At 34.3% G+C, this 15,558-nt stretch overlaps 3 protein-coding genes and 1 long non-coding RNA gene across 9 annotated transcripts in view; 1 reads left to right on the forward strand and 3 right to left on the reverse strand.

Annotated features, from left to right (window-relative positions):
* The window catches only part of LOC143366250 (uncharacterized), an 81,353-nt gene that overhangs the window by 23,692 nt on the left and 42,103 nt on the right, over positions 1 to 15,558 (reverse strand). The window lies entirely within an intron of this gene.
* LOC143366093 (uncharacterized) lies at positions 218 to 4,097 on the reverse strand. Of its 3 annotated transcripts, none has more exons than XM_076806882.1 (5): positions 3,762 to 4,091; positions 3,330 to 3,484; positions 3,110 to 3,259; positions 2,125 to 2,292; positions 218 to 1,176 (listed from the first exon to the last, which is right to left on the reverse strand). In XM_076806882.1, exons 2-5 carry the CDS (start codon positions 3,462 to 3,464, stop codon positions 466 to 468), a joined length of 1,164 nt encoding a protein of 387 aa, XP_076662997.1. In that variant the 5' UTR covers positions 3,465 to 3,484; positions 3,762 to 4,091; the 3' UTR covers positions 218 to 465. The 3 variants fall into 3 exon arrangements, with proteins under 3 accessions (XP_076662997.1, XP_076662989.1, XP_076663005.1); XM_076806874.1 differs by having other exon boundaries at positions 3,728 to 4,091; XM_076806890.1 differs by having other exon boundaries at positions 1,045 to 1,176; positions 2,121 to 2,292; positions 3,728 to 4,097.
* On the reverse strand, positions 5,175 to 11,754 carry Cycy (cyclin Y). 4 transcript variants are annotated; one of them, XR_013084671.1, is made up of 5 exons: positions 10,688 to 11,751; positions 10,370 to 10,590; positions 9,496 to 9,782; positions 9,076 to 9,419; positions 5,175 to 5,772 (listed from the first exon to the last, which is right to left on the reverse strand). XR_013084671.1 is itself a non-coding variant. In XM_076806973.1 (4 exons), exons 1-4 carry the CDS (start codon positions 10,917 to 10,919, stop codon positions 9,131 to 9,133), a joined length of 969 nt encoding a protein of 322 aa, XP_076663088.1. In that variant the 5' UTR covers positions 10,920 to 11,754; the 3' UTR covers positions 8,922 to 9,130. The 4 variants fall into 4 exon arrangements, 3 of the variants coding, with proteins under 3 accessions (XP_076663088.1, XP_076663075.1, XP_076663097.1); XM_076806973.1 differs by lacking the exon at positions 5,175 to 5,772 and having other exon boundaries at positions 8,922 to 9,359; positions 10,688 to 11,754; XM_076806960.1 differs by lacking the exon at positions 5,175 to 5,772 and having other exon boundaries at positions 8,922 to 9,419; positions 10,688 to 11,750.
* On the forward strand, positions 12,921 to 13,930 carry LOC143366215 (PCNA-associated factor). The gene is made up of 4 exons (XM_076807081.1): positions 12,921 to 13,037; positions 13,202 to 13,282; positions 13,364 to 13,485; positions 13,564 to 13,930. Exons 1-4 carry the CDS (start codon positions 13,001 to 13,003, stop codon positions 13,612 to 13,614), a joined length of 291 nt encoding a protein of 96 aa, XP_076663196.1. The 5' UTR covers positions 12,921 to 13,000; the 3' UTR covers positions 13,615 to 13,930.

Genomic DNA, 15,558 nt, shown 5'->3' on the forward strand with positions numbered 1-15,558 from the left:
TAGTGTGCCCTTAGGCCCTAAAGATGCAATTCCACGGCGCGTAGCTCGTCGAGTTGGCTCGGCTCGCCCAGGTTCCGTTGCATGCAGGGTGAGGAGCGTTTCAGCGCAGTGAATGGAGGGGGAAACACCTACAGGAGTGGTGGTAATGTGTGCGTGACTGACGCAGGCACTTTTAGAGAGTTATTAATTCGATCAATGAAATTAAATATGATTATCGTAATTGTTCAGTAATGATAGCACTATATCAATGCTTTATTCAATAATTATAACATAACATTAACATATTTTGTATCTTAGAAGTTATTATCACCTGCTATAAAAAAAGACGTCGAACATACGCTTGTGCACGCGTATTTTTGTATAAAAATGGACTTATTGTGATTTTCCGATGTTACTTTTAATTTTTCCTTCATTAATTTTTAAGACTTACATTACAAATAATGGAATTTAATTAAATAATTAAAATTATTCATCATCGTACAATAAACTATGCAATAATTCAGGTGTTTCTGGTTGTTTCAAACACAGAGATACTTTGTCTTGTAAATTTGTGGAGTATTTATTCCGCTCCAATTCGCTAAGATCACGGTCCAGAATCGTCTCAATTTCATCATCAATGTATAAAGGATTTTCATACATCTTTGTGACACACGAGTCACTCTGTCCTGCAGGATTTATAGTTTGGTTCAGAGTATTTTGTAGATCAGTCTCTGACATATTGACTGTATTAAAGTTGTTTAATGTTGTAGGTACATCGCAATCAACTATCTGATTATTATATTGTATCTGCTCTCGTATTTCAGCCAAAGATTCAGGTATTTGATGATACTTCACTTGATGTACTTTTAAATTACCAGTTTGTGAAAATGTTTTCATACAAAAAGTACAACAGTAAGGTCGTTCCCCAGTATGACACCTTGAATGCCTTTGTAATTTGTATTTTGTTACAAAATGCTTACCGCATTCTGAACACATAAATGAGTTATTTTCTATTTGTAAATTGTGATTATTAACAGACTTCTCCATATCCATGTGATAATTTATCATGTGAGACATTAATGATACTTTATAACCAAATGATTGATGACAATTTGCACATTGAAATTGTTTCTTCCCTTCGTGTCTGGACATATGCTTCATCAATATTTCTTGTTGATTAAACGACATTTTACAAATCTGAAAATATAGTGATGCTGAAGTGTTACAGCGCATTCTTAAAATCTCATGAAATAATGCCTGACATACATAATTTTTGTGCCCCTTTGAGCAAAAATTAAGGGGAGGTTCCGATCTAGAACCCACCAAAATAGGTGATCTTTAGGAATTAATTAAAGGAAAACTACTATATATATATATAATGCGTTACTTTTCTTCACGGACAAATAAACAAACCTGAGTTTCACTATAAATAGAGATATATATTTATTAAACAATAATCAAAGTTTCTTATGAAGCTACATTATGTACAGTTTTCTTACCTATAAATAGAGGAACGACATTTAATGCCTATTCTTCCCTATCTATCCCTTGTATATTGACACTTAATTCAAGGATCTACAATTACAATCAATCCACTTCTCTATATCGATTTTTACACCCCCTCTTCCTCTTTTATGTGGTCTACATTACTGTCATGTTACGCGGCAAATTTAAACTGGGTTCATAAGGTAGTATCTGTACTACTTTATATATAATTTCAACGCCTTTGAAAATCATAAATTTTCAAATTTTTGTATATTTTTCTGGTATTCCCCTAGCCAGAAGTATATTCTTCAAAATAAAAAAAGTTTCAGTCGAATCGGATTATAACTTTTGGAGATACAGGTCCCACCGATTTTGAGAACACTGTTTCGAGAAAAACGCGTTTAAAGTTTTACGTCAGCGCCAAGTGGCCGGTTGTTACCCATACATTTGCTGCTACTCAAATGCCTATAACTTTGGAAATTTTACGAATTTCAAAATATCCTTTTAAACACATATTCCTAAAAGGTTGAACATTCGAAAAATGAAATAAAAAAAATCGATTTTTAGACCGGAACCTCCGCCTAAGTTTTCAAAATCTTACTTCTAATTCCACAATTATAACTCGTATGAATGTATATAAAATAATATTATCTTACGAACATTACAAACAAAAGGTCGTTGTCCAGTATGAATACGTTTATGCCTATTTAAGTGTGCCTGACATCTAAAGCTCTTAGCACATATTGGGCATATACTTTTTCTTGTTCCTTGCTTGCCTAATATAGTTTTTGATATTGTATCGTTTTCTTTCAACTGGCATAACATATTCTGAACAGAAAATTTTCGTACTTAATCATAACCATACCAAATAGCAAACACTTTAGGTAATTATTTAGAAGTTTTCCATCCTCACCGATTTCAATGATTTTTGGATATGTCATCAAGATCAAGATTCTGAACAGCTTTTTCATGTACATGTTACCGCCGCACGATCTTCGTTTCCGAGATATTTGCGAAAAACTTCTGTTGACTTATTCCGACGCAATGCATTCCACTTTCCAACTTGTCCCGGGTATTAATATTGGTTGGGGTTAGATAAGTGCGGGGGACGCGTAAAGCATGATATAGCGAACTGATGTGAGTTTAGAGATTTGAACTAGAAACTTGCGGATGCCCGTCAACACCTCGACTCATATCGGTTCGTTACCACGCTTTACGCGCCCGCGGGCGGGCGCGCGCCCCCCGCGCTAATCTAGCCCCAACCAATACTAATACCCGGGACAAGTTGAAAAGTGGAGTGTGTTCCGTCGGAATAAGTCAAAAGAAGTTTTTCGCAAGTATCTCGGAAACGAAGGTCAGCTTCATCATTTGTTTTGTCCCATGCTGGCGCATACGCTGCCACGGACGTGTACTGTAGGTAGGTATATGGCAGAATACATTGTATAGTAGCAGCAGTTTTTCACGAATATCTCGGAAACGAAGGTCGAGCGGTACTAACATGTGCAGGAAAAAGTTGTTCAGAATCGTGCCCCCGACGTCATATCCAAAAATCATTGAAATCGGTAAGGATGGAAAACCTAAATAATTCCTACACTTTAATATAGCTGCTGAAAAATAAATGTAAGCTGTTACAAGTCATCCATACTTCTGTAAAGTTGATTTCCAATGATGGAGCACTAAGCTGCTTTTGTACATTTGCTACCATTAAGCAAAACTCATCAAATATATAAATCTTTTGTTCACAATCAATACAAATATATTTAGAATGTGTATCAGAATTTGATATATTTATCACCTGTAACAAAAGGGGGTAAAGTTATCAATATGAGAGTCTTGCTCCTTACATGAAAAATTTGAATTTATACCTCCTTGGAGAAATATTTCTTTATAACTGACATTAACACGGTCCCTTTAATCTTATCTGCAAATACATCTGTGCCTTGTTGTTTCTCTTTACCACAGAGACGACATAATTTTAAGTTTATTTTATGTGACATCATTGTTTAATCTTGAGTAGGACCTATAATTTTAAACACAACAATTACAATAAAATTAATAAAGTATATCCTAATTCTCAAAAATGATCCTTCGTAACGTATGTAGCTATGTAAATAGAAAAAAACATTTTACGAATTCATTATTGTAAATGCTTTTAATTATTTGATTAGCAAAAGTAATTAAACATTCTCATTTTCTATGATAAATGAACATTATTCATATTTCTAGTATAGTTCATAGTTTCACAGACATTGTTTAAACTTACACTTAATTTCGTATTTTTATAACGATTAACTTACACAATTTTTTACTCTGTTATAACTTGTTACGATTTGCAGTGATTCTTGATAAAAATGACATTAGATGTTTGAGACAGCAATCAATTGTAAATTACGAATACAATTATTCTACTATATAAATATTTCCTATTTTAAACAGAATGGAGGCGAGGAAATAAAATAAATATGTACATCATTTTGTTACTACGAGCTTGGTTTACATTGATTTCCCTGTATTGCTTGCGTTTCAGTTTAACCAGGGGGTGACACTCAATGTATTATTTTGTCAGCGCGTAACAGCACCCTCTATCGAGAAGAAATGTTCGCAAGTAAGAGAGTGTTTATGATAAACTGCAAGGTTCGTGCCCGTGGAACGCTGAGGCCAACACCGTGACTGAGGCACTCAGCTCGCGAGTTTGCGCGGGGAATTCGAAAAGTTTAAATAAGACTGATTTCAAATTCAACGAGTTTAATATAAGACAGTATATAGTTGTTAGCAAGCTTGGTTGCAAGATCGATCTGACATTCTTACAAACTGTCTCCTCGCTTGTAATCTCCGAGTGCCCTACTCCTCCAATTCAGGCGTGTCCTTCCGAGTTCTTCTTCGAATCCTTTAGTCACATCAGAACGATGAAGTCCTCCAGGTTTCGTCAGTGGTTTTACACTGATAATAATGCTATTCCCAAAATGATACTAATACAAATATGATATTATTCTGAGCAGGCGGCGCGTCCACAGGCACGGCCGCATTCCCCTGACGCGTCAGTGTGCCCACCGCGCCTATCTGGGCCTTCAGTTGTATATCACTTCTCATGCCGTTTTGAGCGTCAAAACCAGTCACGTAATCGGTCCACGGGACTTTCAGCGTCGACGCTCGTTTTGAGCGTCAAACCCAATCACGTGACCGAAGCTCCACCAACGAACGAGCGAGTCTGAGTGAATGAGCGTCAAGCGGAAAAGCACGGAAAAGCTAAACTCAGTTTAGCTTTTCCGCTTGACGCTGAAAGTCACGTGGGCCGATCACGTGACTGGTTTTGACACTCAAAACGAGCGTCGAGCGTCAGCATGAAATCGCACCTTAACCCGGCAATGGATACGGGCGAGTCGGGTGAGTTGAAAGACGGATGGATAACGAGCGGGTTGAGCCGCGATATGCTCGCCGGTTGCTGACCTCTGGCAGGTACAGACTGGATTTTTACCAAGCACTGTGTCTTGTAATTTCTAAGTATTTGGGAAACCAGAATATTTAAATAAAAAAACTTACATATATTACAAATGTTTTTGTCCATTTTTAAAAGATATTTAACTTTTCTTAATGCATTCATTGAATAATTGTTTATATTTTCTGTTTTCGTTATCTCATTTAAAACTGATTTTTTCATATAAAACAAAATATATATTCGTGCCCTGGATTGGGAAACTAATAAGTCTGGCTTGGGTGAAAATAGTACATAAACTAGTATGCCTATATTTTTATACACTGTGAATGCGGTTTAAAAATTTATACATGCTATACATTCTGACATTATTCAGGTTTGTATTAAAATCTAATCATTACTTTTGAAGCTTCCTTAGTAGAATAATTATTTTTGCGCAATTTTTTTTTAATAAAGTATAAATATAAGTTGAAACTACTTTATGATGACATTCCCAAGTGCACTGGAAGCTTAGATTATAATTTTTTCTATGTAACTAATTTTCATCTTAATGTTATCTTATTTATATGCCTTAACGTTTATATATACGATCTTAAGCGTTAAGTATAAAACATTAATTATTGTAAATAAATTCATTAACCTATATAGTACATTTACATACATACATTAGTTTAACCATAATCATTCATGCAAAATGGGTGTAGCTTATAAGTATTCTTTGCACAAATTTATTGAACAGTAGTAAGCAGAATAGTTTTCTTAAGATTTTCTATTTCGTTGCAATGGTTAAAATAATTTTTCTGATTTTACCATCCTTCTTGCAATGTTAATGATACAACATGTGAATGTTTTATGATACAGGAAGTGTTTTATATCTGGAATAAATATTTATTATTTTTTCTATGTTGTTAAAATGTTATTTCGCATTATTATTCTAAATAATATAATATCAAATTCAAACAGGTATTCAAACATTGGACAAACTGACTTGTAATTAAATGGTTAAAAACTGCACTACTATTTATTGAATTGAATATTCCAACTCAGTAAAATTTATTGAAAATATAAATATAAATTTCTTTGCTAAACTACAATTAAATGCGAGTTTTCCATTGATAACAATTTAGATGACTTACTACAATTTCAGTGGTATACAATAATTAACATCAATTCACAAGGGAACATCCCGAACCCAGAAATTCAAAAAATTCTGAAACATTGTGAATATGTAGGGAATTTCCTCCTGATTACAACGCAATTTTTGTTTGCTGCCCAAAATCACTCTAAGGGGGTGTAATTGACCTCTGAAAATCCGGTTACTTTCCGATTTTGTGTTATGACTCGTGAACTGTAAAATATTTTTTTACCAAATGATAGATCTAATTAAAAGAAGTAACTTTCGTCTTGAAACTTTTTTTCTATCTCTTACAGTTCGCGACTTATAACACAAAATCGGAAACTAGCCAAATTTTCAGGGGTCAATTACACCTCCTTAGAGTGATTTTGGGCAGCAAACAAAAATTACGTTCTAATCAGGAGGAAATTCCCTACATATTCACAAAGTTTCAGAATTTTCAGGTTCTGGATCTTCCCTGGACAGTTGAAAAAAGGCACATACCACATATGCATAAATTTCCATTTCCTTGTACCATTAATTCGTTCCAGCAATGTAGTATAATTCCACCAGTATTAATAAATTAATAAGTAATTATTAAAATTTATATGCTGAATCATGAAAATCCTACATACTTGTAAACTTTATGTTAACTTATATGAACCACGACTACAAAAAATGATAGAAATAAGGATTCATCTAATATTGTCAATGCATGAGATCTTTGTCAATGAATAAGTTGAGTTATACGTTTTGATCTTCCAAAGTATATTTTTGTATTTGTCAAAATGTTTATATATAAGAAAATATTCAAATGAAAATGAAACAAATGCTTTGAAGCTTGTATTTATACTTGTGTCCGTGAAATAAAATAACAGAAAAAAACCGTACTGTAAGTAGCTGTTGCCAATAACCAAGCACTTCATACGACGTTAAATTAATATTTTAAAAAACATATATACGTATAAACGAGATTGAATTAATGAAAAAAAGATTTTAGCATTCTACAAGGCAACTGTTATATCAGTTTCAAATAGATTGTAATCATATGTCGCAATAAAAAAGAATGTTAACATTACATTAAAGTGTACACTTCAGATTGAAAACATTAACGAAATCTTCAGAATTATAATACATTATATACTTCAATGCAGTATGTATATGGCTGTAGACACTTTATGTTTCTTTCTCTCGATGCACTTGTGTGTGTGTGTGTGCAAAGTGGACTTTTGTAACATTCATGTGTACACACGAAGATCAGCAAAATGAGAGAAAGTTAGAAAACTTTCAAATAAACCATTCATATAAATAATATAGAATTATAATATAATTTTCTTATGTAAGATTCACAATGGTTTTTTCTAATTACGGATGATAATTTTAGAAGTATGTATCAGCGATTTGGTCATACAAAATGATGACCACATACGTGTATAGTTAATCATTCAATAAGTGATACAATTTCAAAGTATGCAGAATTTCTTTATAATAGCTTTTTTTATATAACATATACTTCTTCTGTATTCATTATATTTCATTTAAATTGGAAGATTATTTAAGTTGGATTAATTAAACTTTGACTTATGTAAGTTCTTTAAATACAAAAATGCATAAAATTTAAAAGTACTGTTACTTAAAAACACGGCATGAAAATTTGGTATACAGTATTTATTCGCTAAGAGCTCGGTTTAGATTACACGTTAGGAATTTAGCTCTAACTCAGTGGCGGATTTACGAAAAAAGGCCCAGGTGGCAGACGTTCTGAGGGACCCAATTTTGGAAGGAAATGAAGAGGTAGCTTACTAAAAGCGAGCTAAGTGTAATAGTACAGAAAAAAGTGTAGTGTTTGGTTAGAATCATAATTTTTTTTGTAGATAGGGCCCCAGGGTCCTTCTGTGCAGAGGCCCATTTTTCGGGGAAATGAAGAGGTAGTTTAATAAAGACGGGTCAAGTGTAGTATGAAAAAAATGTTGTGTTTGGATACTTATACGTAAATCATAATTTTTGTTGGTCATGGGGCCCTGTGGGGTCTTCTGTGCAGGGGCCTAGGCGGCAACTGCTCATCAGCCGCCCTGTTAAATCCGCCACTGCTCTAACTCCACCCGTTCTGGCTCATTCCTGTTCGACGAATGCGAGACCGAGTCAGTGGGACTGAAAGCGAGCCAGGAACGGTAAGAGACAGACGACGTGTTGATACTTTCAGGCGCCTAATACTCCGACCTTGCGTGCGCGATGGGCGTGAGCGTTTACTCGAAAACACCTCCGCACATTTCGTAAAAGCTCGACGCGGGCTCGCGTCACAGCCAATCACAGCTGCTCGCATGGCAAAGTACGGAATATCAGGTGTTCGAAACACGGAGCGAGACAATGTATCGACGCGTCGTCTATCTCTTATAGTTCTTCGCTCGCTTTCTGTCTCTCTGACTCGTTCTCGCTTTCGACAAGAAAGAAGAGAGAAACGACCGCTTGGAATCGTGTCCCTTTTAAGTTAGATGCTCACCGCGGGTTCCGAGCCACGAGCTCCTAGCGAATAAAAGTATATATGTTTCACTCTCATCACTAATAAATTAACTGTAACATTGACTGTTAAATAATCCAGTATATAATATTTGAGTTCGATACTGTTACGTAATAAAAGGAACACTGACGACATTAAGAGTAAAAAATTGCAATCATTTACCTCAATTATGTAATATCTTAGTACTGTACATGTTAAAAGGTTCCTACTTGAAAATTATACAACTATAGATCGATTTTTAATAAATTGTTGACCTAAAATGAAAGTGGTTATCGTATTATACGAATTTGTCTCCTGTTTTTTTTTTTAAGAAATATGGATAATTAATTCTTAATTGGAATTGTAGGAAAAAGAATTGGATTATTCAAGTCAGTCAAATAGAAGCAATTACATTCAGTTTTGTAAAATATGTATTACATTAAAATAGAATATACAATTTAAATAGAAAATACAAAATTATTGAGTAATAAAAATGATATGCTCGTGAAACTTTTGAAATTGATTAATACTATGCTATAGTCAGTTTGTAAAACTTCTTTTACTTACATGCCTTGATTGAGAAGTTATGGATATAAGTAACATACTCACTTATATCCAAAATTTAGGATAGAATAGCAATACTACGTCTAGGTCCACCTATGCATATGTTATCTAAACTTGACCATTTCTTAACACCAGTACGTAAAGCCTCAGCAGTAACTTTGTCTTCGTAAACTCTCGACATTGCCTCCAATTTCTGAGCTTTTTCTTTACTGAGTGGTTCACTAGGGAATGTTAATTCATTTGCTTCTGCAAGTGTGCGGAGGTCAAAATAATATTTAGCATACACGCTAGAAGGAACGTTTATATTGAACTGTAGCATTTCCAAAAATTGTCTTTCTAACTCATTCCTAAATAAATATTACTTTATAATTAAAAATTATTTTATATACATTTATTTCTGTCATGGTATAAACGTAAACTCACATATCTTCCACTGTAATATCTTTGAGAATTTGGCAATAATCTATATTCCATACAGCCTGGTCATCCCATACTTTTGATGCTAATAGAATAGCTCCAAGTACAATTCGTTTCCAATTAGCTGGTGTTATATCTATATCTGCATAAGTAAGTAGGCGTTCCAGATAGACTAATGTTATGATGGCACATTCAGCTGTAAGTTGAGCAGCATTGAATAACGTCCTAACGAATTTGTAAATTTGTTTGAGTTCTGGATTGTATTTGTCATAATCTTCTGCAACTCCTTCTCTCTGCAAATAAGCAATGAATCGTAATTATAATTCTACATTTAATAAGATATTTACATCCAATCTCAGGTTAAATTTCTCCTTAAAACTGCAGGGTGAGTCATATAATTGTTACACGTTGGTTTTTTAACAACCATTAATAATAATATTTTTCTCGTTTCTTTGAATTCATTTGATCCGTTTGAACAAAAAAACTAAGGATATCTTTTCCCAGCGAAATCATACATAATAATAAATTTATACTTTAAAATTTTCTTATATATTGTTAGTTTAAAAATTATTGTCTTAATATACTGATTGACTCACCCTACGCATTCTTTAACTTCGCAACTCGCAAAGAGAGGTTGCTATCTGGATGATAACTTTTTGCGTATCTGATTTCAAGTGTAAAGTAGATGAATATAAATGATTCCTAAAACATTAGCCTCTAATACTCACATTTTTTTCATCGACCCATTTTTCATGAAAATGGTTACCTATTAGCAGGTAATATTCTAGAAGCTATTTATATTGATCTGTCAATTACGCAAAACATGTTCATCGAGTGTTCATTGTATCTGGTTGTCGTTAAACGTATATGATAAAATTACCGTTAAGGGATGAAGTTTCTCATCAAATATATCTATTTGTCGTTGTGAGGTTCTGTTTTTAATGTGGTAATAAACAGCTAAGGCAACACATTTCATTGTGTTTTTAAGATTAGGTTGGGAAACAGTACTGTCGTCTAAATATATCGTACTGCAGCTACTACTTTTTTTTAATGGTCTTATGTCAGCAATTTGATGTTGACTCTTTTTTCTTACCATACCATCTAAAAGAAGAAATTCAATTTCTTAGACATTTTATTATAAAAGTCGATTACAACGCCGATGGTTCTAACTTGTAAAGATTTTAAAGTAAATACATACTTTCAATAGCTTGTTTGGATCGTTCCATGAAAATAGTACCAGCGCATGGATGTAAAGATGGATCTGAATCCCAGTCTTCTGGCTCACGTTCGCTAATATGTTGTAAGTTATTAACGCTAATTCCACCTTCAGGTAAGTGCTCCTCAAGGGCACGGGTAATACCTTCAGATCCTAATTCTTTACGCCCGACTTGCGGACTAGAATAAACACAGCAACTACTTTTATTTCCCATTCTTTCATCAGACTGGCTCCCACTAAAAGCTTACGAGATATAAGTAAGGCTATAATACTCAATACTGCATTGACTATGCGGATGATTTAATTCTGAGTCTATCACTACACATTCTTTATGTGTCGTTGCCAGATGATCAGCTGACAGAATTAATAATGTTATTAATATGGACGTCTTTTTGGATTCTATCCACATTGATGCTTAAATGCACCATACATGGTCAGTATAAATCAATTGCATAAATTTACACACAAATATTGTATTCGGTACTTCAAAGAATCACTTTTATAAATCTCTTGTAACTAGTAATAATGAGAAATGTCTATTATGTTGACAACGCCTTTATCAGCAGTCTATTTCGATTGAATGTAATTTAAAACTATCAATCAATTAAATTTCATTTCTGCTCGTATGCACGAGCTTCAATAAATTTCATCCTGTTGTACGCCATTCTTATTTTTACTGTACATTTAACACAATTATTTTAATATTTTTATACGTTTCTTCGAACGCCGCCCTTTGATTCCTGTTTTGATATTGCATATTCGTACATACTCTATAATGTATACTTATACCACAAAGGTGCCGTGACTTCAACTTTTATCTTCTGTACATACATACGTACAAGTGTATACATGCTGTTTTCATTGGTTTAATAATAAAAATATATATTTTCTACTAAAATTGAGGTATATTTCAATGCACGTGTGTTATCATTGGTTGCAAGCTAGAGATTTTAAGAAATCATTTATAATATTATGTTACGCTATCACGTGAACATGGCTTTGTGTTAGATGACTCCACCACCCTCCACCACGGTGTAATAGACGACTTAGCACCTCTACTCCAGCGGCGTTTCGTGACGATTTCTAGGAGATTCCTCTAGACGTTGCAAGTGGCGTCGTTGTGAGAAAGCCTTGTGGGTTTTGTGTTTGAATGTTGTATGCCTGTATGATTGTTTTACGCGCGGTTTTGTAATTTATGGAATGAGTGGGTGCGCTCAGCAGACTCAAGTGTTAAGTGATCTCACTAGATTTTACACTGAAGTTGCACGTTCATTGGTCAACGTGATTAAAATCTAGTGAGATCACTCAAGAGTCAAGTCATGACTTTAGTGTCACGTCAAAACGCACCTTTAATGTTTCATACTTAAATATTCTTTTGTTGTGAATATTTATTAATTGCTAAGGTTTAGTTAAAAATTTTGTAAAAACAGTAATTGTGTTATTATATATTCTGTCCTCTAACGGTAAAAACGTGTTCTCGTGTTCTTCTTTTATACCCTTAAATCTTTCCTAATTGGACATATTGGACGTACCCCACACTGTACAGCTGTTCGAGTACTCGAAAAAAGCGAGCGGCTCGAATAGAACGGAGAACTCGAATTTTTGCGAGCGGCTAGAAGAGAACCGAGCAGTCCGGGTATGTCGATTACATTATTACGAACCATTATCCAGTAGATAAGAATAGGTATTCTAAAATATTCGGCAGGCAGAACAGTGATTCACGATTTTCGTGATCTGATTGGTGGAAAGCATAACTGCTCTTTGCACGCACCACACAACCCCAATTTCGAATTTCTTTTGAAACATTCTCAAGTCCTCACTGTGCTTATAGATTTTCAGTTATATATTTTGAACCAATGTAATCGTTCTTGATATATTTAAATTAACGAATATTTACTTTAGTTAAAAAGCGTAATGTATATATGAATACTTTAACCAATCAAATCAGTGCGTGGACACTGACTATTTATGAATGTACATACTAGGTATATATTCGCTGAATTTGCACGTTTGACTGCAACACAAACTATATTTAAGTATTTTATAAAAAATAATTCAATCAAGATCAAGAATTACGATGACAGTAAAAAATTCATTCAAGTTAAAAAAATCACGATCACTGTGATAAATTACTGTTAGTGATTTTGCACTCCATCCTTACCCGTGAAACGCTAATTGTAAGTTGGCAGCAGCTGGCAGTAAACGTTCGCAGTTGATTTGCAGTTGATTTGAATACCGAAATCTTATAACATTTGCATTGCTTCGCTTCTTTTATCTCTCGCTCTTCGTAGAAACATGGTCAGAACGAAGGCAGACCGCGTGCCAACGAAAGGTGAGAAAGTTTTCTAACAATCGTATACATTGAATTTCAAAGAAGTCTTATTGTTCCTTTGTTTGATTCATTCCTCGATTTCGTGAAAGCTTCACATTAAACATTGATTATCCGGTAAAGCGTGATTAATTTAATTAAGAATTATTTTCTGGGTTCATACACAGCTGTTGGTAGCAAGGCACCAGCAAAAACTTTGAAAACTGCTGCTCCTGCTACACCTAAGAAAGTCGTAAAAAATGGCAAAGGTATATTTTATATTTCCATGCGTTTATTATTTTATTAAGCTTAAAATACAAATGGAGGGAAATTGACTCGGGGGATTGCAGGGAAAAGTTACTCCGGTGGGAATCCATACCATCCGAGAGATACTCCTGAGTGGCAGAAGCCTATCACGTGCTTCATTAAACAAAGTTCTTCCAAGGATGCTGGGAATTCTTTAGAAGCTCAGGTGCTTAATAATGCATAATAATGCACATCCTGTAAAACATTTTCTGCATTTTTTGTGCTAATAAACTTTTGATAATAGGATAACGAGGAGCAGAACATCAAGGAGCAATCTGAAGATGAATCTGACTAAAACTGTGATGGGATTTCTCAATGTTGTAATATTATCCGTTACTGTCCAGTACAATGATTTATTTATTTTTATACGAGTAGTGTAGACATAGCTAATTTATATTCTTTTATCGTCAAGTGACAAAGACTTTTAAGTTTTAACTACATTAAGAGCTACGTTTACGGATAAGTGATAAGCCTAATGGGCTTTTATGTGATAAAAACATGCTGGGACTAAGCTAAACGTGTAAACACAAATTAACATCATATTAAACTAATCTACTAAGATTTTAAACTTGTAATGCTGTAATATATTTCATTAAAATTTTTGCTAATTCTCTGCGCTGTTATTATTTATATTAATTTATATTCTGATTCAGTAAATCTCTGCCAGTAATTAATGCATTTTAAAAAAGGAAACCTTCATAACTTTCATATACATGTTACTTATAATTAATTGGTTATTAATAAGTTTTTGTTATTCCAATTTCATACGTCCTTATTATTCATGATCTTTTAGGCCTCTGTTATAAATTTATGCACTTTTTTTCTTGCATTCGAGAATATACATTTTTAACAATTTGTAACTATGTCTATTATACGTATTTTACATAAAAGTAAGCATGTATGAAAGATCTAAAAATTGTAAATTCACTTTCAAAGGTCGCATAATAGAGTCTCAGAAATGTTCCAAATAGGAGTAGAAATTCTGCAAAGTTAAAAAGAATATATGATACTGGTGGAGGTGGCACGCCAAGCCGTGCAAGAGAGGGGAATAGTGTGCGATAAGAAGGGAGATAGATATCGCGCCACTAACTCTGGTTATGCACTCCTGCTCCTGTATCAGGATCATATAAAACCTTCCTGAATATTATCGCACGAAGAATGAAGCATACATGTACTTTACACAGGTTATGACTATAGGAATTACACCTACAATTACTTATTAAATACAAAAGTACTACTGCGTTAATTTATATTACGCCAAAGTCCAACAATCAATCGGTAGCGCTACACTGGTTCGGATCATGATGTAATGTTCTTACATTATGGTTCGGATAATCGGCGGTTCGGTTCGGATAATTAACGCTCTACTGTATAACTGTAGCACATTATGTCGACATTGTGTAGTTGTAACCGTTTAACCGCTTTGTCAATTTTATTATACATTTAAGTCTTTAATAATAAGAAATATCTCTCTCATCAAACTACCTCTCCTTTTTAAGTGACAATGGATATTATACCGAATAATACGATTTATATTAACAGTCTGAATGAAAAAATAAAAAAGGATGAGCTAACGAAATTGTGAACCGCCACGAGAGGCGCTACCAGCGCCTGCCTTCGAACGTGATATAGTGAATAGTGATTCTCTAGGGATCACTAGTAACGGAGAGGAGCCACTGTGTTTACAACATTCAAAGAAAGACTAAACGGGACTAAACGTCTAACAATAAGACTTCTCACAACTTCCTATTTCAAATAACAGTCAAAGCGACACTTTCATCGGGAATTTCGAGAGAATCTTGAGAGTATCTAGATCTCGCCCGAATTTTTCCGACCCGTTCCGAAACTCGGGTTCCCGAGCCTCGAGACAATCGAGAATTTTCAAAAAAATTCTTGTTTCGAATAATAGTCGAAGCGATTCCAAACTTTCGCCCGGGATTCGAAGCGATTCCAAACTTCTGTTCAGGATTCGAAGCAGTTCGAATCTTTACAGGATTGAATAACTTCGAATCGTTTTGAAACAAAGATTTGAATCTCCGTCACTAGTCCGGTGCTTATTCACCCGCAATTATTCATCCCCAACCCTTGACTCGAGGTATTGCGACTTGCGAGATATCCCGACAGGAGTGGGTCTGTCTTGATCGAAAGGACGGACTAGTTGTCCGGGACAACTCAGTAGTCAGTCGTTCCCATATAGTGAAGCAGCTTATGGGGAGTGGGGAACTACGATCACGTGGTA

This window comes from Andrena cerasifolii, chromosome 1, assembly GCF_050908995.1.
Source record: "Andrena cerasifolii isolate SP2316 chromosome 1, iyAndCera1_principal, whole genome shotgun sequence".
Taxonomy (NCBI): Eukaryota; Metazoa; Arthropoda; class Insecta; order Hymenoptera; family Andrenidae; genus Andrena; species Andrena cerasifolii.

Bases quoted from the DNA above. Each gene is read 5' to 3' on its own strand.
- Cycy (XM_076806960.1), bottom strand. From the start codon at position 10,919: ATGGGAAATAAAAGTAGTTGCTGTGTTTATTCTAGTCCGCAAGTCGGG. The intron at 10,591-10,687 runs GTATGTATTTAC...TTCTTCTTTTAG, and splicing joins ATCCAAACAAGCTATTGAAA to ATGGTATGGTAAGAAAAAAG. The intron at 9,420-9,495 runs GTGAGTTTACGT...ATATTTATTTAG, and splicing joins GATATTACAGTGGAAGATAT to GAATGAGTTAGAAAGACAAT.
- LOC143366093 (XM_076806882.1), bottom strand. From the start codon at position 3,464: ATGATGTCACATAAAATAAACTTAAAATTATGTCGTCTCTGTGGTAAA. The intron at 2,293-3,109 runs GTATGGATGACT...TTTTCTGTTCAG, and splicing joins TGGAAATCAACTTTACAGAA to AATATGTTATGCCAGTTGAA. The intron at 1,177-2,124 runs GTTCGTAAGATA...CTATATTTTCAG, and splicing joins AACGACCTTTTGTTTGTAAT to ATTTGTAAAATGTCGTTTAA.
- LOC143366215 (XM_076807081.1), top strand. From the start codon at position 13,001: ATGGTCAGAACGAAGGCAGACCGCGTGCCAACGAAAG. The intron at 13,038-13,201 runs GTGAGAAAGTTT...GTTCATACACAG, and splicing joins AGACCGCGTGCCAACGAAAG to CTGTTGGTAGCAAGGCACCA. The intron at 13,283-13,363 runs GTATATTTTATA...GGGGGATTGCAG, and splicing joins AGTCGTAAAAAATGGCAAAG to GGAAAAGTTACTCCGGTGGG.